This window comes from Echinops telfairi, unplaced genomic scaffold (assembly GCF_000313985.2).
Source record: "Echinops telfairi isolate 266 unplaced genomic scaffold, ASM31398v2 ScPeMD7_7407;HRSCAF=8445, whole genome shotgun sequence".
NCBI lineage: Eukaryota > Metazoa > Chordata > Mammalia > Afrosoricida > Tenrecidae > Echinops > Echinops telfairi.
In genome coordinates, this window is record NW_022111307.1 from 7054030 (window position 1) to 7075264 (window position 21235).

The 21235-nt window shown below is 44.5% G+C and overlaps 1 protein-coding gene across 1 annotated transcript in view; it reads left to right on the plus strand.

Moving 5' to 3' along the window:
* Positions 1-21235, plus strand: part of EHHADH (enoyl-CoA hydratase and 3-hydroxyacyl CoA dehydrogenase) — a 48135-nt gene that overhangs the window by 21104 nt on the left and 5796 nt on the right. The window contains exon 6 of the mRNA XM_004713426.2: positions 12486-12827. Within this exon, the coding sequence (XP_004713483.1) occupies positions 12486-12827 (342 nt within the window). The remainder of the gene's footprint in view (positions 1-12485; positions 12828-21235) is intronic.

Sequence of the window (21235 nt, forward strand, 5' to 3'; positions counted from 1 at the left end):
GGCTACTCTCATTATTGGTCCTGAGGGGTTTATCTGTCCTGGATTCCCTGTGTTTCCAGCTCTTATTGTACCCGTGTACGTGTCTGGTTTAGCTGAATTTGTAAGGCAGAATTGGGGTCATGGTCGTGGGGGGTGGGGATGGAGGGAAAGGAAGCATTAAAGAGTCTGAAAGGATCTTGGTAAATCCATCATGAAGTACAAGGCTGTATATGATTATATCTGTCTGCCTTCAAGGAAATCCAACCAATACAACTATGATTCAAACTTACGCACCAACCACAAAAGCTAGTGATGAAGAAATTTGAAGAATTTTAGCAGTGACTTCACCGAGAACTTGATCAAAATGCAATCAAGAGGCATTGATCATTATTGGTGATTGGAATGGGAAAGTTGGAAACAAAGAGGAAGGAACAGTCGTTGGGGAAATACGGATTTGGTGATAGAAATGAAGCTGGAGATTGCATGATAGACTTTTGCAAAACCAACAAGTTGTTCCTAGAAAATACTTCTTTTCAACAACACAACGGGACTGTACACGTGGACTTCCCTAGGTGGAACACACAGAGATCAAACTGCCTGCTTTTGTGGGAACACACAATGGAGAAGCTCAGTATCACTGAAACCAGGTGAGGGGCCGACTGTGGAGCCATCAATTGCTCACATTTAAGTTCAGGATAAAGGTGAAGACTACAAACAAGTCTACAAGAGCTAAAAAATGGCCTTGAATCTATCCCACCTGAATTTTGAGAACATCTCAAAAACAGATTTGATGCATTGACCACTAACAACAGAATACCTGATGAGCTATGGGAGGACATAAAGACCATCATTCACGAAAAAAGCAAAAGGTCATTAAAAAGACAAAGAAATGACCCAAGGGGATGTTGGAAGAGTCTCTGAAACCTGCTCTTAATAGTAGACTAGTTAAAGCAAATGGAAGAAAGGATGAAGTCAAAGAGCTGAAGAGAAAATCTCAAAGGACAGTTTGAGAGGACAAAGCCAAAGAATCTACAGAAAAGTGTAAAGACCTAGAACTTGAAAATCAAAAGGGAAGAACATGCTCAGCATATTCGAAACCAAAGGAACTCAAGAAAAATTCAAGCCTCGAGTTGCAATCTTGAAAGATTCTATGGGCAAAATATCGAATGATGCAGGAAACATCCAAAGAAGAAGTGCACAGTCCCTGCACCAAAAAAGAACTGGTCGACAACCCACCAATTCATGGGGAAGCATGCGAGGAAGAACCACTGGTGCCGAGGGAAGATGTGCAAACTGCACTGAACGCATTAGCTCAAAACAAGAATTTATTGAAATGTTTCAATAGGCTGAAGAAGCACTGGAAGCATTCACTCATCTATGCCAGGAAATTTAGAAGACAGCTACTTGGCCAACTGGAAGAAATTCATATTTATACCCATTCTAGAGAGAGGTGACCCAACAGAATGCTCTGTTACTATGCAACAATATCATGGATATTAAATGCAAGTAAAATTCTGCTTAAGATGACCAAACTATGGTTGCAGCAGTAATTGACAGGGAACTGCCAGAGATTCAGGACAGATTCAGAAGAGGATGCGGAATGAGGGATATCATTCTGAGGTTAGATGGATCTTGGCTAAAAGCAGAGAATACCAGAAAGATGTTTTATTGACGATGCCCAGGCATCTGACTGTGTGGTCCGTAATGGACTGTGGACAACCTTGAGAAGAATGGGGATTCCAGAACACTTCACTGTGCTCATGAGGAACTTGTACCTGAATCAAGAGGCAGTTGTGTGAACAGAACAAGGGCACACGGCATGATTTAAAATCAGGAAAGGTGCGCAGCAGGGTGATATCCTCTCACCATGCTTACTCAATCTGTATGTTGAATTAATTATCACAGGAGCTGGATGATGTGAAGAAGAATGTGGTATCAGGATTGGAGGAAGGTTTATTAACAACGTACAATATGCCACCTTGCTTGCTGAAAGTGAGGAAGACTTGAAGCACTTGCTGATGGAGATCAAGGATTGTAGCCTTTCAGAATGAATTACAACTCAGCGTCCAGAAAATCATAGTCTTCACAAGTAGAACAATACATCATGATAAACAGAAAAGTTTGAAGTTGTCAAGGATTTTGTCTTGAATCCATGACCAATGCTCATGGAAGCAGCAGTCCAAGAGACCAAAAACTGTTACATTAGGTAAATCTACTTGCTGCACAAGACCTCTTTAGAGTATCCAAAAGCAAGGATGCTACTCTGAGGACTAAGGTATGCCTGACCCAAGCCATGTTCTTCTGCATGGCCTCCTATGCATGTGAAAGTTAGACACCGACTAAGGAGGACCATAGAAGAATCAATGCATTTGAGTCGTGGTGCTGGAGAAGAATACTGAACGTACCAGGCACTTCTAAAAGGACAAACAGGTCTCTGTTGGAAGAAGCAAGGCAGGAGAGCTCCTTAGAGGCTGGGATGGCAAGACTTCGTCTTCCATACTTGGGACATCTTGTCAGGAGAGCCCAGTCCCTGGAGAAGGACAGCGTGTTTGGTCAAGTGGAGGGGCAGCCAAGGAGGGAACGCCCTCAGGGAGATGGCTTTTCACAGTGGCGGCATCCATGGGCTGAGGCTCAAGAACAATGATGAGGATGGCCCGGCCGGGCAGTGTCCTGTGCCATTGTGCACAGGGTGACTGGGTCGGGGCTGACTCGATGGCACCTAACATCAACACACCAGGCTCCCTGGGGAGATGAGCATTTCTACATCCATAAAATCCCCGGCTTGCAAACCCTCGAGGCCCTCTGCTCCGCCCTGGAGGGTTGCTCTGAGCTGGACTTGACTCATGGCAGTGAGTTTGCAGTCTGGGGAGTACTGATTCCCAGGCACTGTGGCCATTCCAGGGTTCGCTGTTTGAGAACCACTGATAGACAGAGAACAAGGGTAAGAAGTGGAACTTCTCCTAGTTTTGACTTTTTGACCTTGGCATACAAACACTGCCTGTAGCATTACAGGTCGTAGGAAACCAGTTGTGAAAGATAGAGCTCAAAAACATACATGTCTGGTTGTGCAACCTTCTGAATATACTACAAGCCACTGAACCGCACAGTGTATAGTGGTGGATTTTATGGTATGTGAATATGTCTCATGAAAAGAAGACATAATTTTTATTGATTCCCTTGTCCTTATAAAAATATTTCAGAAATCCATCCTGTTCCCAACTTCCCTCACTTTTTACTGATGCCTTTTTGGTTAAAAAGTAACAAAAGGAGATGATTCAGAACATTCAGATACCCTGTTTCCCCCAAAATAAGACAGTGTCTTATATTAATTTTTGCTCCCAAAGATGCGCTAGGTCTTATTTTCAGGGGATGTCTTATTTTTCCATGAAGAAGAATACGGTACACATTTATTGTTTTATTAAAAGAGACCTCGCACTTCCTGTCTGCCCCGGCTGCGCTGAGGCCAACAGTGAGCTGCATGGTGGTGCCCGCCGCTACGGTCCAGAGTCCAGAGTTACGGTAGCTTCGGGGGACCTTATTTTCTGGGAGGCCTTATTTTCGGGGGATGCCTTACTTTCGGGGAAACAGGGTAGCTTCCAAAGAACTCTGGTGGCTTAGTGATTACACGCTGGGCAAGGTTGGCAGTTCAAAACCACCAGCTGCTCCGTGGGAGAAAGACAGGGCTTTCTAATCCTGTAGAGAGTTACAGTCTTGGAAACTCACAGGAGCCGATCTACTCTGTTCTTTAGGGTCCTTTCGAATTGGAATCAACTCAATTGCTCTGAGGTTGGAGTTTCTGACATAGGTTCCACATCCGGTGGAAAGGTGGAAGGGAAGGTGGTCACTATTAGTTTTATTAGCAGTTTGGAACCAGTTATCCATCTGCCAGTGTCACACTGTGGCAGTTTGCATGCTGCTATGGCAGGCCTGGTGGTGTAGTGGCTTACTCATTGGCCTGCTAGCCGCAAGGTTGGCAGTTCGAAACCACCAGCTGCTCCCTGGGGGAAAGATGAGGCTCTCTACCCCGTAAAGAGTGATAGTCGTGGAAACCCACAAGGGCAGTTCTACATTGTCCTGTAGGGTCACCATGAGCCAGAACTGATCCGATGGCAGTAGGTTTAGCTTGGTTTGGGTGGTGCTGGAAGTTGAACTATTTGAAAAGCCACAAATATTTAAACTACCAGTAGGGCCATCCATCGTGGCTTGGTTTCAGCAGAGCTTCCGGTCTAAGGAAGACTTAGGAAGAAAGGCCTGGAGATCTACTACCCCAAAATCAGCCAGCAGAAACCTTTTGGGTCACAAAATAGAGGGCGAGGGAGCCCCTGAGTGAGATGGCTTGGCAGAGTGGCTACAATGAAGGGACTTGAACGTGCCAGCGGTTGTGTGGACAGCCAGGCAGCACGTTGTGTGGTTGTCTGTGGGGTTGGCCTGTCCAACAACATTGCGTTTCCACGTCCAACGGGAAAGCAGGGAAGGAAGAGAGCCCTCAGAGACATTGTGGGTTCTGATCCAGGCCACCACAAGGAAGCAAATATGCCCATAAAGTAAGTCGTAAACAACTTCTGCTTCCTGGTGCATCTAAAAGAGATGTCTCCGCCCCCGGGGCTCCTCATGAATTGGGAAGCAGCTATAAATTCCTTTGCAGTCTGCACACGTGTCTTGGAGAGTTGACTGTGGAAGGTAATTACCTTCATGCATCTTAATGCTCTTGTTCTAGGAAGCCTTGCAAGTAAGTGTGCAAATAGCACTGTGAAAAAGTGTGGAGTTGGGTTAAGTATGACCGAAATGGGCCATAGAGACACAAAGTGAGCCCCTGCTGCTCAAAAAATGGTGCCCGTAGACTTAACTCCCTGCGGGGTGGCCAGAAAACCCCCATTTGTTAAGAAGCACAGTGAGGAGCCGTCAAACAGCACCATAAAACGAGGTATGCGTTTTAGTTATCAGTTGTTGGGGCACCAGGTCTAGGTGGAGAGGAGTGAAGGAGATTAAAATGTACCTACCCTGTTTCCCCGAAAATAAGACAGTGTCTTATATTAATTTTTGCTCCCCAAAATTAGGTCTTATTTTCAGGGGATGCCTTATTTTTCCATGAAGAAGAATATGGTACACATTTATTGTTTATTGTTTTATTAAAGGAGACCTCACACTTCCTGTCTGCTCCGGCTGCGCTGCGGCCAACAGTGAGCTGAGCGGCGGTGCCCACCGCTACGGTCCAGAGTCCAGAGTTACGGTAGCTTCAGGGGGCCTTACTTTGGGGGAGGTCTTATTTTCAGCGAGAGGCAAAACTGTAAGTGGGTCTTATCTTGGGGGGATGTCTTACTTTGGGGGAGACGGGCCCCTCCAAAAAATCGCCTTCATGAAATCAATTCTGACTCGTTGTGACCCTAGCGGACAGCGTGCAACTGCCCCTTTGGGTTTCTGAAGCTGTTGCTCTTGAAGGGAGCTGGAAGCCTCGTCTTTCTCCCTCAGAGGCCCCTGGGGAGTCCAACTGCTGACCTTGTGGTTAGCAGCCCAATGCTTAACCCACTACACCACCTGGGCTCCTTGTGATTTGGGAAGCGGCTGTAAACTCCTGTACAAACTTCCCATGTGTCCTGGAGAGCTGACCGTGGAAGGTAATTACCTTCATGCATCTTAATGTTCTTGTTCTAGGAAGCCTCGCCAAGGACTGCAGTGCAGTAGCTTGAGCCCACTGCTTTGCCCCAATTGGGGAGGGGAGGCGCCTGTGTCAGGATCGTGGTTTGCACTCGCCTGTAACCAGCCACCTGCCTGTTCCCGAGCTAAGTAAGAGCTCTTGGTCGCCGTGTGCACATTTCTGGCACGGAGCTGAAAGTTATTCTGAGACTAGGAGTCCGAGTGCTCTCTGCCTACCTTCCCCTGCAGGAGACCCAACAGGCCCACGGGGCACCCAAGTGGGGGCCTCCACGTGGGAACCCACTTCTCTTGTTGGTCCCTCTCATGAGCCCCGCTCCTGTCTCTGGGCTGTGCTAGCCATTTTTTGCGATTTTAACTCTGCCCAAAGATGGCTCACTTTGCATGTCTATTCATTTTTATTTTCTGGCCTTAAAAAGAAAAGAAGAACGCGGTCTTAGATGTTGCTCCCTGTGATGTCTTTTCACCTCTGTGGACATCTGTACCAACATGCTTCCGAGGAACAAACGCCTTCCGGAGGCGGCCTGAGCACGCGTGTCCACATGGAGCTCCGCGGTGACCTCCCTGCAGCCTGGGGAAGGGTGTCCTTCTGTGTCCTTCTGTGAGAGACACCGCTTCCCGCTGGGCGGGGTCAGAGAACAGAGCATCTTTGATGTCTGAGGAAACCATTTCTGTGAATCCCATCTTGAGGCTCTCTTTATTCTAGGCTGAATAACTCTCCTCCTGTCAGCATGCAGCAGGAGGAAGGAGGCAAAAATAATCACCTACGTCTCTTCCTCCGGGAGCATGATTCATTTATTTTTGTCAAAACTTGAATATTCTTATGCCTCAGGGGGAAAAATAATGAATTGGGGTAAAAGAGAATGTGGGAGGGACAGTCTCCAAAAAAGGTGGTTGGTGTGAACTCACCTTGGGGTGCCTCAGAAGACAGTCCTGGGGTCCACTCCTGAAAGGGCCCCGCCTGGGAAACCCTGCAGAGCCGTTCTCTGCCATCGCAGGGTCAGTACGAGTCGAAATCCACTTGATAGCAACTACAAGGACATGTATGAGGAGCCTTCCAACAGCTCATGGAGAAATGGAATTTAAAGATGAGGAAATTTCCCCATGAACTCTGAATCCTCCTCTCCATCGCCCAACCCCTCTGCCAGCAGGTTGATTTTGACTCCAGGTGACTTCTTGGGGGCCCAGTAGACCTGCTCCATCGGATTTCTAAGACTGACAGTCTTTGCAGAAACAGACTGAGATTTTGCTTCCAAGGAGCGGTGGTGGGTTCCAAGTGCCCATCTTTGGTTAGCAAGCAAGTGCTTACACCACGCTGCCATCAGGGATCCTGGTACATTTCCGAGTGTGTCCATATACAAGTATATGTTGTTGTGTGCCCTGGAGTCTCCTCTGATTCACAGCGACCCTGTAAAGCAGAGGAGACCCCCCCCCCCCCCGCCAGTTTCCTGGGGGGTAACCTTGCTGAGAGAGCAGGTTTTGTCTCCTCTGGCCTTCCCCAGGTAGCAGCCGAGTACTTAATCATGGTTCCAACCAAGGGTCACTCTCTTGCTTCTCTCTTTCTCAGTACATGCAACATACATACATACATGTAGCATACACAGTATGTATACTGTTAAACTATGGAGTTATTACATCTGGGAATACGGGGTATCTATTACGTTTTTATTTTATGTTTCATGCTGGCCAATAAAACTCTACAGTAATCCTCTTCAAAGACTTGTAACTATTTTGAAGGACTCATTGCCAGATATTCGGTTGGTTTTTCAGCAGCTTTACCGAGGTTTCAGTTACCTTACGTAGCTGTGCCACCGTCTCCGCGGTTCCTCGTTGGCACATGTCCAGTTCCCCACCAAACGGCCTCATGCTTATTTGTCGTCATCCCCAGCTCTTGACCCCGGCCCCTGGCAACCATTGATCGTTCTGCCTCTGTAGACTTGCTTTCTTCTGGACATTAAATATGAATACGATCATCCAGAATGCAGTCTTTTGCATCTCGCTTCTTTCATTTAGCCTAATATTTTTGAAAGGTGCCCTGATGGCATAGTTGGACTGCCAACCACAAAGCCAGCAGTTCAAAACCACCAGCTGCTGCATGGGAGAAAGGTGGGGCTTTCTACTTCCAGAATGAGTTACAGTCTTGGAAACCCATAGGGCGATGACAGTGAGAAAGAAGGAGTGGGTGTGTGTGGATGCTCCATAGCTGCATAACAAACGATCCCCAAACTTCAGAGCTTACAAATCAAACATTTCTTCCCTTACAGTTTCTGTGAATCGGGAATGGCTTCAATAGAGGCTCTGATTTAGGCTGTGACTAAGGGGTCAGCAGGGACTGTGGCTTCCAAAGCTTGACTGGGGAGGAGTCTAGGGTCCCAAGCTCACTCAAGTGTTGTGTTAGTGGGATGTGGTTCTGTACGGGCTGTTGGACATAGAGCCTTCGTCCCTCCCTGGCTGTTGGCCAGAGGTCTTCGTCAGTTTTATTTGTCATAGAAGCCTCTCTTCAGGATAGTTCTTACCCTAACAGCTGACTTCCACGGAGTGAGCACCTGAGACAATAGGACAGTGAACAGGACCAAACCCAGAGTCTTTGGTAAACTTGGGAATCATAGCGTATTACTTAGAAGTTATCTCCTCCATGTGTTGTGCTTTACTTTTAATTTGCCTTCTGACTAATGGTTTTGAGCATCATTTTAGCTGTTTGCATATCCTCTTTGGTGAAATACCTTGTGTTAGGCCGGGCTGACTGGGGAAACAAAGCCAGAGACACTCAGATACTCATTTGTGAAAGAAAGAGCTTTATATCGAGGAGTAGTTGTTTATCAAGAAAACATCCCAGCCCAGTCCAACTCAAGTCCCTAAGTCCCTCTTCAGAGTCCCACAGTCACAGCAGTGATGCAGAATGCAGGAAGGTCACAGATTGGTGGGTGCAGAGCCCTGTGGATCCAATGGCAGTCATCATGGTCGGCCATCAGGAAGGTGCAGGCAGAGAGAGTGGAGGGTGGGGGTGCAGAGGTTCCCAGGGTCCTCTTTGGGAGAAAGCCACACCCACAAGAAGGTACCATCAGGCTGTGACCTGATTGACAGGTTGAATACCACCCCTACACATTTATATATATTCAAGTTGACACGAAATTACGTAACATACCTACTCAAGGTAACTGGGTTATCTTTTTCATATTCATCTTAAGAGGTATATGATACACTTTATATATCCTGGATACAAGTTCTTTATAAGATATTTGATTTGCAAATCATATTAGTTCTTTATTGCTACACTAACAAGCTACCATAGATTTAGCAGTTTAAATACCAAAAAATGTATTATCTTACAGTGTCATAGGTCAGAAGTCTGGTGTGAATTTTGTCGGACTTAATCCCGGGTTTTTAGCTGCTGTATTATTTGGAGGAGGCTATAAAGGAGAATCTGTTTCCTTCTCATTGAGGTCATCAGCAGAATTCAATATCTCAGGTTTACGGTAGGATTAAACCAAACTAAAACCCATTGTTCTCGCTGCCACCAAGTCAATTCTGACTCACAGTGACCCCAGAAGACAGAGTAAAACGGTCCCTTTGGGTTTTTGAGACTATCATTCTTTACAGGAGTAGAAAGCTTCATCTTTCTCCCAGGAACTTGATGGAGATACACATTCTCAGGCCCTCCCTAGACCTGTTGGGTCAGAGAGTCATGAGTGAGGCCTGCAGAATATATCTTAATAAGCCTCATCTTTCTCCTTTGGAGCGGTGGGTGGTTTCGAACTGGTGACCTTGTGATATGCTGCCCAACTCGTACCCATTTCGCCACCAGAGGTGCTATGAGTCAGAATCGACTAGATGACAGTGAGCTTGTTTGTTCGTTTTTAAAACCCATGACCATCACGTCGGTCCCAACTCATCGTGATACTGCAGGACAGAGTACAACTGTCCCACCATGTTTCTAAGCTGCCGATCTTTTCGGAAGCAGACTGCACGTTTTTCTTGTAAGGAGAGGCTGGTGATGTGAACGACTTGCCTTTCTGTTCACAGCAGAACCCTTAACCACCGTGTCACCAGCACTTCCAGGTAGGGTCAGCACCCCCTGGTCGTGTAAGAGCCCGCTGCACTCCCTGGCTCCGGGTCGCAGCCCTCCGTGTTGAGTTTTCATGCTGCAGCTCTGTTCCGTTGGAAGGCCTCAGCAAGCCAGAAAAGGGTTCCTGCTTCTACAGGTGAGGCGGAGGCCAACCAGATAATGCCGGAAAACCTTCCTCTCCCGGGTCTTTAGGCTTTGTCCCACCTCTCAGGTGGGCATTGGGTGTTAGGGCGCCACCATCTCTCGGTGGATGAGGCTGCTGGCTACCACACAAACATTTTCAGCCAGTCGACAGCTTTTTTGCTTTTTTTCATAGTGGTATCCTGTGATGTACAGAAGTTTTCAATTTTGATAACATCCAATTTATGACCTTTTTTCTTGTTTTTTTTAGGACTCATATAAGAATACCTAATGAAAAAAAATTTTTTATTTACTCATGTTCTTCTAGAAGTTTTTAGTTCTTTTGTTGTTTTTAATCATTTTATTGGGGCTCATTCAACTCTTACCACAGTCCATACATACGTCAATTGTGTAAAGCACACTTGTACATTCGTTGCCCTCATCACTCTCAAAACATTTGCCTTCTGCTTGGGCTCTTGGAATCAGTGCCTCATTTTTCTTGTCTTTTTTTTCCCTCCCCACTCCCCTCTTCTTCATAAACCCTCGATAATTTATAAATTATTATTTTATCATATCTTACACTGCCTGATGTCTCCCTTCACCCACTTTTCTGTTGTCCATCCCCCAGGGAAGAGGTTATATGTAGATCCTTGTAATCGATTCCCCCTTTCTACCCTTCCTACCCTCCTCCCTCCCTGTATCACCACTCTCAATACTGGTCCTGAGAGGATCATCTGTCCTGGATTCCCTGTGTTTCCAGTTCCTGTCTGTACCAGTGTATATCCTCTGGTCTAACCAGGTCTGTAAGGTAGAATTGGGATCATGATAGTCCGGGGGAGGGAGGAAGCGTTTAAGAACTGGAGGAAAGTTGTGTGTTTCATCGTTGCTACACTGCACCCTGAGTGACTCATCTCCTCCCCACTGCCCCTCTGCAAGGGATGTCCAGTTGTCCACAGATAGGCATTGGGTCCCAATCCCGCACTCCCCCCATTCATATGATTTTTTGTTCTGTTGGTTTTTTTAAAAGATCATTTTATTGAGGGCTCTTACAGCTCTTATAACAATTCATACATCAATTATATCAAGCATATATGTACATATGTTGCCATCATTACTTTCTAAACATTTACATTATTTTTGAGCCCTTGGTATCAGCTTCTCTTTTTACCCTCCCTCCCCCACTCCCATCCTCGTGACCCCTTGAAAAATGATAAATTATTTTTAATTTTCATATCTTACACTAACCACTGTCTCCCTTCCTTCATGCAACCCCCCCTTTCCTCTCCCCACTGTCCCCACACCCTCCTGGGATCGCTGCTCCCATTCTGTCCCTGAGGGGTTCATCTGACCTGGATTCTGTGTGTGCTGAGCTTTTATCTGTGCCTGTGCACATGTTCCGGCCTACCCTGAAGTGAAAGGCAGGATTGGGGTCATGATAGTGTGGGGTGAGGAAGCCTCCAGGTAGAAGTTTTTAGTTTAAAATTTAGATTTATGATCCATTGTGAGTTAATTATATGTGTGTGTTGCTATCAACCAAACTTCAGTCAATCCTGACTCATCATGACCCGACAAGGCAGGATAGTACTGCCCCGTGGGTTTCTGGGACTGTGGCCCTTGATGGGAATAGAAAGCTTTATCTTTCTCCTGAGGAGCAGCTGGTGATTTTGAACTACTGACCTTGCGGTTAACAGCCTTGCGTTTAACAGCCCACTACACCACCAGGGATCCTTGTGTGGTGCTACCCTGTTTCCCTGAAAGTAAGACATCCTCCGAAAATAAGACCTATTTACAGTTTTGCCTCTCACTGAAATATAAGGCACCCGCCCCCGAAAATAAGACTGCCCCAAAAATTAGGCCCCCCGAAGCTACCGTGACTGGACTGTAGCAGTGGGCACTGCTGTGCAGCTCACTGTTGGCCGCAGCGCAGCCAGAGCAGACAGGAAGTGTGAGGTCTCTTTTAATAAAACAATACACAATAAATGTGTACTTTGTTCTTCTTCATGGAAAAATAAGACATCCCCTGAAAATAAGACTGAGCACATCTTTGGGAGCAAAAATTGATATAAGACACTGTCTTATTTTCAGGGAAACAGGGTATGTATGGAACGAAGTTCATCTTTTTGTGTGTGCATATTAGTCAGCTGTCCATTTACTGAAAAGACCCTTCTTGCCCGCACTCAGGTCCCGCCACCTGTGTGGAAAGGCAGTTGACCCTAAGTGTACAGGCTTGTTTCTGCGTCGTCGCGGTTCTTGTCCATTGGCAAACGAGACTGCCTGTGTACTAACACTGCGGCTTCTTTTCCTTGTTGCTATTGGGAATGAGGTTAAGATTGCTTTCCTTCTAGAATATTGTTAACCTGGAACCGTTTTCCATAAATTCATGGACAGATTAATGTTTAATGTATTTTAAAACTCCCTTGCCCTTGAAATAAAACAAAAATACCACTGTTCTGGCTGAGTTAGGTAACGTAAACTTACTTTGAATCTATTCACGTCTGTCTTATAAGGACTACATGGTAAAGATGTCAGAGAGTTTGAGATTGTCGTTACGTTGACTATCTTGATGCACGGTATCAGATTTTCTACTTTGAATCTGAACAGGTTATTGTTCTTATAGATTCATATTCCCCCTGTATGAAGACCTGATTCCCTTTCTTATTCCTTCCAGGTCAATCTCTGGGCCCCCGTAGGCTCTACAGCCGGCCTGTCCAGAGCTTGCCCAACATGGACGCCATTTTCAGGGAAGCACTGCTGAGGGTACGCAAGCAGTACCCTGGGCGCCTTTCTCCCGAGACCTGTGTCCAGGCGGTCCAGGTCGCCGCGTCTTACCCGTACGAGGTGGGCATCAAAAAGGAGGAGGAGTTGTTTGTGTACCTTCAGAAGTCTGGGCAAGCAAGAGCCCTTCAATATGCTTTCCTGGCTGAGAGGATGGTCAGCAAGTGGTCAACTCCCTCTGGAGCATCCTGGAAAAGTGCATCGGCAAAGCCCATCGCCTCCGTTGGCGTTCTCGGTAAGCACGGTTGTTGTAGTTCTCCAGATCCTCACATGCAAAGTGCAGCACTCACTGAGGGCCCCTGTTAGCTAAGTGAACGCTCACCCAACCTCCCCAAACCCAACCCGTTGCCATCAGATCAGTTTCAACTCCTGGAGACCCCACGTGGTACAGAGTAGAACTGCGTTCTGCAGGTTTTCATGCTGCGTCTGCCTGGTGATGTAGTGGTTATGCAGTGGGCTGCTAAGCACATCAGGTCAGCAGTTCAGAACCACCAGCCGGTCCGAGGAGGAAAGATGAGGCTTTCTGTTCCCATCAGGAGTCACAGTCTCAGAAACTCACAGGGCCAGTTCCGCTCTGTCCTGTACGGGGACTCTGAGTCAGCATCGACTCCATGGCAGGGAGTTTGAATTGTTACGGAAACAGGTCCCCCAGGTGCATGCAGTCAGTGGGATTCAAACCACCAACTAATGTATATACTCGTGTATAAGCCGAGTTTTCCAGCACATTTTTAATGCAGTTTTTGTGGTAAAATTAGGTGCCCCGCCTGATATTCGGGTCGGCTAATCCTCAAGTATCTACGGTAACTAATTAGCCTTCTCAACAACTTGAGTGGTGTGGTGAAGCTGATCCTAGGACTGTCTAATGCCAGCCCAGACATGTTGTCCACTCCCTCCTACCTCTTCTCTGTATCTCTCCCTTCTGGGTTTCCCAACAATGATCATTACCCTACCATCTCTCAGGGTGCAGCCTCACACGCTTATTTCTTTTTCATCATTTTATTGGGGCTCATATAGCTCTTATCACAATCCATCCATCCATTGTGTCAAGCACATTTGTATAATTTTTGCCATCATCATTTTCAAAACATTCTTTTCCTTTAAAAAAAAATTTATATATATATATATATATATATATATTTAATTAATCATTTTATTGGGGGGACTCTTACAAATTAAGCACACTTGTACATACATTGCCATCAACATTTCCACAACAATTTCTTTCTACTTGAGCCCTTGGTATAAGCTCCTCTTTTTTTCCCCTCCTCCCCCACCCTCCCATGAAACCTTGATGAATTATATATTGTTATTATTTCATGTCCGTTGTCTCCCTTCACCCACCTTTCTGTTATTCATACCTCCCCGGGGGAGTTATATATCCAACCTTGTGATGGTCCCCCCTTTCTCCCCCTTCTGCCCCACCCCACCCCCAACATTCCCCTATCCTCAAGATATCAGTACTCCCACTACTGTTTCTGAGGGTTTTATCTGTCCTGAATTCCATGTGTAGAGAGCTCTTATCTGTACCAATGTGTGTACTCTGGTCTAGCCAGATTTGTAAGGAAGAACTGGGTCATGGTGGGGGCTGTGGGGGAGGGAGCTTTCAGGAACTAGAAGAATGATGTGTGTTTTGTGGGTGCTATACTGCATGCACCCTGGTTGAATCATCCCTTCCTTGTAATCCCTCTGTGGGGGGATATCCAATCCTTTACAGATGGCTTTGGGTCTCCACTCCAACCCCCCTCTTTCACATCGATATAATTGTTTGTTTTGGATCTTTTGATATCTGATACCTGCTCCCATCAACACCTCATGATCACACAGGCTGGTGTGCTTCTCCCATGTGGGCTTATTTGCTTCCTTGCTAGATGGCTGCTTGTTTATCTTCAAGCCTTTAGGACCCCATATGCTATATCTTTTGATAGCCAGGCACCATCTGCTTTCTTCACATTTGCTCATGCACCCACCTTGTCTTCAGCTATAGGCATGTATATATGTAAATATATTAATTTATAATGAAAGGTATAGAGGCCAATGTACATATATTTATATGTTAAGTATTAAGATAGCAGATGGACTTTGGGTGTCTCCTGAAGGCCTCCCTTAACACAAGGACACATTATTCTAATAACCTGGCACTCTCTGATACTCACCTTCCTGACGCACTATCTGATGCTTATTTCTAGGCATTTGGAAAGAACATTCTTGTCTTTCTGGTCCCTGGACCCCTTCACTTCTGGTCCCAAACCACTATCTTAAAGTCCATCTGAACCCCAAAACAGTGGCTTTCCTACTCCTTACCCTCAAAATCTCCCCCTGAAAAACATCTTCCCTCAGAAACTACCCACCCCCACCCCAATTGTCTCTTCTGGGCCAATTGCCTAACTTTCATTTGATCTTAGTTTGGGCCCAGAGGTGGTCTTTGTGGGAGTTTAAACTCATTGAAATAGGAAAATGGTATATGCATCTGTCTGTGTACAATTTTCCAGAGGTTGAGCAGTTTACCAAGTACACCAGTATTTATGTATGTTTTTAGTTTTTTCATCTTTCTCTCAACTCTGTATTCAAGAGTTCAAACCTCTCATCGACACCACCCCATGTTCTATCCCGGTCTCCCTCCCCTGAGTTCTCTTTCCCTTCTGATGGGCCCCATCCTCCTTTGGACTGTCCGTACTTGTCAGCCTTCTAGTCCTTGCCTTCATTTTCTCATCGTTGCTCTCCCTCCCGTGGGAACCTCCATAGGCTGTCCCTTTGGTACGCAAGTCCTTGACGTGGTGTTTACCCTAACAGTTGTGGTCTCATTCAATATTCGTCCTTTTGTGATTGACTAACCCCTCAGCATAGTGTTCTTCAGGTCTCCAGCCATATAACGAGGTGCTTCATGATTTTGTCATTGTTTTTAGTGATGCATAGTATTCCGATGTGTGTACATACACCAAAGGTTCTTTATCCAGTCTTCTGTAGATGGGCTTTGGGGTCCTTTCCAACTCCTTGCTATTGTGATCCGTGCTCTGATGAATGTGGGAGTGCATACATCTGTTTCTTCTATGACTCTTAGTTCGTTAGGGTTAATTCCCAGCAGAAATAGTACGTGATCAAGTGTGATTTCCATCCTAGGTTGTTTGTTCATTCAATGCTGACTCATAGTGACCCTATAGGACAGACTAGAACTACCCTGTGGGTTTCTGAGATTTTCACTCTTAATGGGAGTAGAAAGCTGGGGCTTTCTCCTGCAGAGCTGCTAGTGGTTTCAAACTGCTGACCTTGATGCTCACAGCCCAATGTGTAACCACTAGGCCACCAGGGCTTCTTTTGCATTATTTTAGGTAGCACTATATCACTGTCCACAGTGGTGGTACATATTTACAGACCCACCAGTTCCAGTATTTTCTGTTTTCTGGGTGTTTTTTTTTTAATTGGGCTCTCATTGTCAGTGTGATATCTCATTGTTGATTTGCATTTCCTGGAAGGCAACTTATCTTGAGCATTTTTCGTGTGCTTGCCAGCCATTTCAGGGTCAATTTAGGTGAACTGTCTGTTCTTGTCCTCTGCCTACTTTTTTGTTTAAAAAGTATCTCTTTCTTATTTATTTTTGCCCTTTGTCAAAGATCAGTTGTCCTTAGACAGATGAGTTTATTTCTGGGTTTTCTATTACATTTCACTGGTCTGTGCACCTCTCATTATGTCAGAAGCAGACTGTTTTGACAACTGTGGCTATGTTTTGAGGTTTTGCAGTGAGAGGCCTCCTGCTATGTTGTTCTTAAGAAGTTCACTGTTTATCCTGAATCTTTCCACATAAAACTAGTAATTAGTTTTTCTGTTTCTTCAAAGAATAGAGTTGGGCTCTGGATCAGAATTTGGTTGTACTTCTAGATGGCTTTGGGTAGTATTGACATTTTCATGATGTTAGGTCTCTTTGATGTCTTGTAGTAGCGATCTGTAGGTTTTTTATCTGAGTCTTTTGTTTCTCTGGTTAGGTGTGTTCCTAAGTATTTTATCTTTTGTGTGGCTTTTGTAGATGGTATTATTTCCTTGGTGTCTTTTTCAGAATTATCTTCATTAATATATAGGAATCCAATAGACTTTTTTGTGTCAATCTGTTATCCCGCCATGTTGCCAAATCTTTTGATTGTTTCTGCCAATATTACCGTATATACTTGAGTATAAGCTGACCCGAATACCAGCCAAGCCACCTAATTTTACCATAAAAACTGCATTAAAAATGTGCTGAAAAACGTGGCTTATACTCGAGTATATACGGTATGTTGAGTCTTTGGCGTTTTTTTTTTTTTAATTGTTTATCTTTTTATTTATTTATTTTTCTCTTTCTTTAAAATAGTTTTATTGGCACATGAAACACATAGCATACAATCAGCAGTTCAGTCGCACTAAGATGAGCTGTATCATCATTACCAAACCCATTTTAGAACACTTTCTTCTTTTTCTCCCTTCATTGTGGTGGAGTCTTTGGGGTTTTCAACATGTAAAGTCATATCATCTGCATATTGGAAGCATTGCACGTCTTTTTGTCTAACTGTGTTTATTTTACTTCTTGTAGTCTGATTAACCTGGCTAAGGCCTCCAGCACAGTGTTGACTAAGAGTGGGGACAGGGACATCCTTGTTTGGTCCCCGTTCACAGGGACATGGTTTGGTTGTTCCCCATTGGCTCCAGTATTTTACAGAGGCCCTTATTAGGTTGAGAAATTCCCCTTTGATTCCTTTTTTGTTCACTGTTCTTTTACCAGGAAGGCGTGTTGGAATACCGTCAAATGCATTTCCTGCATGGAGTGATATGCTCTGTGGTTCTTGTTTTTCGTTTGTTTATGTGGTGGACAACATTGATTGCTTTTCTAATACTGAGCTATCTTTGCATGCCTGATGTGGATTCCACTTGATCGTGGTGATACACACACACACACACACAGCGGGCTACCCAAAAAACTGGAATTTTTTTTTCAAAGCTATGGATTTAATTTTTTTTTACAAAACAACCATATCACCTTCAAAATACTCTCTCTCCATTACACTCAATACATTTGTCAAATCTAAGATTCCATTCTTGGAAACATTTTTCAAACTCAGCTATTTGAATGGCTGGTGGCACCTCCCCCATTTTTTTCTTCACCTCTTCTATGTCTATCAAATCGCTGTCCTTTCATGCCCTTCTACATTTGCTGAAACAAAAATAAGTCGCACAGAGTAAGATCAGGTGAGTAAGGTGTGTAAAGCAAGAGAGGCATGCTGTTTTTTGCCAAAAACTGGTGTACTGAGATGACTGCCTGAACAGGTGTATTGTTATAGTGGCAAAACCAACCCCCGTCTGCCACAATCAGGCCTTTTTTGGTCACGCATTGTTACGCAATCTTTTCAGAACCTCTAAACAGAAAGCTTGATTAACAGCCTGACCTGGTGGAATGAAGTCCAAATGCACTATGAGTTGATATTTTTGTCTGTTCAGGAAGTTGACGGAAATCCAAAAATGTCATCAATCAACATTTCACCTTTTTTGAAATAAGAAAACCACTCGTACACTTGAGTTTTTCCCATAGAGCTCTCCTTGTAAGCTGACATCACAACAGTTTCTGCGGCATTTTTCCCTGAGCAGGAAACAAAATTTCACAGCCCCACACTGTTCTCTTAAATTAGCCATCACAAAAATGAGTTTCGAGTGTAACTGGTTTTAGAAAAAAATTCACTGTGACCAGAGAGAACCTTCCCAGGCAACACCACTGGGTGCACTAACTCAGAAGGAGTTGCTGGATGTTCCCCTAGTGGGAAAAATGCATACTACAAAAGCTATGCTCCACCCAGTGCAATTCTGTTTTATGGGGGGTACCCCCGCATGTGTACACATATGTATATACACACACCTACATACACATTTGGATTCTGTTACCTGGGATGTTGTTGAACATCAAATTTCTTAACCCTTACCTTAAAAAAAAATCTTTTGATGAGTTAAATTTTTAAGTATTTGTGAGGTCTCATTTGTTTTTTTACAGTATTTTTGTTATTATATTAGATAATCCATTGTCGAAAGACAGACTTGTTAGTGTTGCATTTACTTTGTCTTCTAAATGTTTCATGACTTTAGTGTGCACCTTTCAGTCCTAATCCATTTTAATTTTAAGCGTAGTGTGAGGCATTCATTTTTGTGGAAATCCAGTTTTCTCAGTTCCATTTACTGAAGAGACCCCTCTTACCCCATAGAATAAATTTAACAATCTTGTTAAAAAAAAAAATCGGTTAAACATAGATATGTGGGTTTGTTTCTGGACTCTCAGTTCTATCGCATGCAGCTATGTGTCTATTGTTATCTAGAACCCCGGTTGTGTGGGTTAATGTAGCCATATCCACAAACCAAACCCACTGCCATCCAGTCAATTCTGACTCATGGTGTCTGTAAAGGGCAGGGCAGAGCTGCCTCTTTGGGCTCCTGAAGCTGTAAATCTTTAGGGGAACAGAAACCCTCATCTTTCTTCAGAGCAGCAGCGGGTGGCTTTAAACTGCTGACCTTGCAGTTTTCAGACCAGTTCCTCCCCAGGATCCCGTTGTAGCTGTGTAGTATGTTTTAAATTTAGAAAGTACGAGCCCTCCTACCTGGTTCTTCTTTCCCAACGTTTATTCAGCTGCTCCTGGCCCGTTGCCAATCTATATGCAGCTCTATTTATGTGAAGAAGGCGGTGGGGATTTCTACTGAGACTGTTCCATCTACAGATCGCATTGTTAGTATTGACATCGTAACTATATTACGGCTTCCAAACCAGGAACATGGGACATCTTTTCATTAAAAAAAAATCATTTTACTGGGAGCTTTTAAGCTCTTATCACAATTCATACATCCATTGTGTGAAGCACATTTGTACATATGATGCCATCATCGTTTCCAAACCATTTTCTTTCTACTTGAACTCTTGGTATCGGCTCATTTTTTTCCCTTCCTCCTACACCCTCCCACCTTCATGAACCCTTGATAAATTATTATTATTTTCATAATTTACACCAACTGCTGTCTCCCTTCCAATGTTTCTGTTGTTTGATCCCTGAATGTGTGTGTGTGTGGGGGGGTGTTTTACATCGTCATTGCGATCAGTTTCCCCTACCCTCATGGTATCACTACTCCCATTATTATTCCTGAGGGGTTTATCTGTCCTGGATTCCATGTGTTGAGAGCACTTGTCTGTACCAATGTACATTCTCTGGTCTAATAAGATTTGTAAGGTAAACCTGGGGTCATGATGGGGTGGGGAGGAACATTAAAGAACTAGAGTAATGTTGTATGTTTCGTTGGTGCTATACTGCACCCTGGATGGCTTGTTCCCTTCCTTGTGACCCTTTCATGAGGGAATATCCCATTGTCTACAGATGGGCTTTGGGTCTCCACTCCATTCCCCCTTGTTCACATTGATTGTTTGTGTCATCTGATGCCTGATCCTGTCAACACCTTGTGATCACACAGGCTGGTGTGCTCCTTCCATGTGGGCTTTGTTGCTTCTCAGCTAGATGGCTGCTTGTTTACCTTCAAGCCTTTAAGACCCCAGACGCTGTAACTTTTGGTAGCTGGGCACCATCCGCTTTCTTCACCACATTAGCTTATGCACCCATTTTGTCTTCAGCAAGCGGGTTGGGAAGGTGAGCATGAGGCTCAATGTCCATCTGCTACCTTAATCCTTAACACATAAATATATGTACATAGACCTATGTCCCCATCGTTATATATATATTTACATATATACATACCTGTATTTAGACCTGTATAAATGTCCTTTGCCGCCTAATTCCTTATTTCCTTTGACTTTCCTCTTGTCCCACTATCATGTTTGACCTTCATTTGGCTCTCAGTAATTCCTCTCAGTTACAATGCACTTGATTAAACCCCACCAGGCATTCTATGCCCTCCTTGCTGTTGATTTTAGATCACTTGTTGCTCCCTTGTCCCTGGGTTTGTTGGCTCCCAACACCCCATGCCCACCCCCCACCCGTCCTTTTCCCCACTTCACCCTCTCCCATGACCCCCCGGAACCAGTGGTCCAATTGCTTACTCCTCGGTATTACTTATCCCGCCTATCTTGTATAGATATATATATTTAAAAGCCTATAAAGTTTCAGGACTTTCTGTTGACCTTTATGAACGTTGTCTGATTGAGTCTAATGAGGTGCCTAGGCCTGCCACCAAAGTGCACTTTTGGATTCCTCGGCGGGCCCTTCATTGCTTTGCTCCCCTATCTTCCCACCTGTTTAAGTCCCCTTTGATCTCTCGCAGCAGTGTTTCATAGCTCCCATTGTGTAAGTCCTTCACATGGTTAGATTTACTCCTAGGTATTTTATTCTCGTAGATGCTATTGTAAATAGCATTGTTTCCTCAATTTCCCTTTTAGATTTCTCACTGGTATAAAGAAGTCAAATTGATTTTTGTTTGTTGACTTCTACAACTTTGCTAAATTCCTCTGTTAGCACTGCAACTTTTCTTGTGGACTCTTTAGGATTGTGTATATATGGGAATCATATCATCTGCAAGTTGACATAATTTTATGTATTTTCCAATCTGGATAGCTTTTCTTTCTTTTTTTTTTTTTTTAAGCATTTTATTAGGGGCTCACACAACTCTTATCACAATCCATACATACATCAATTGTGTAAA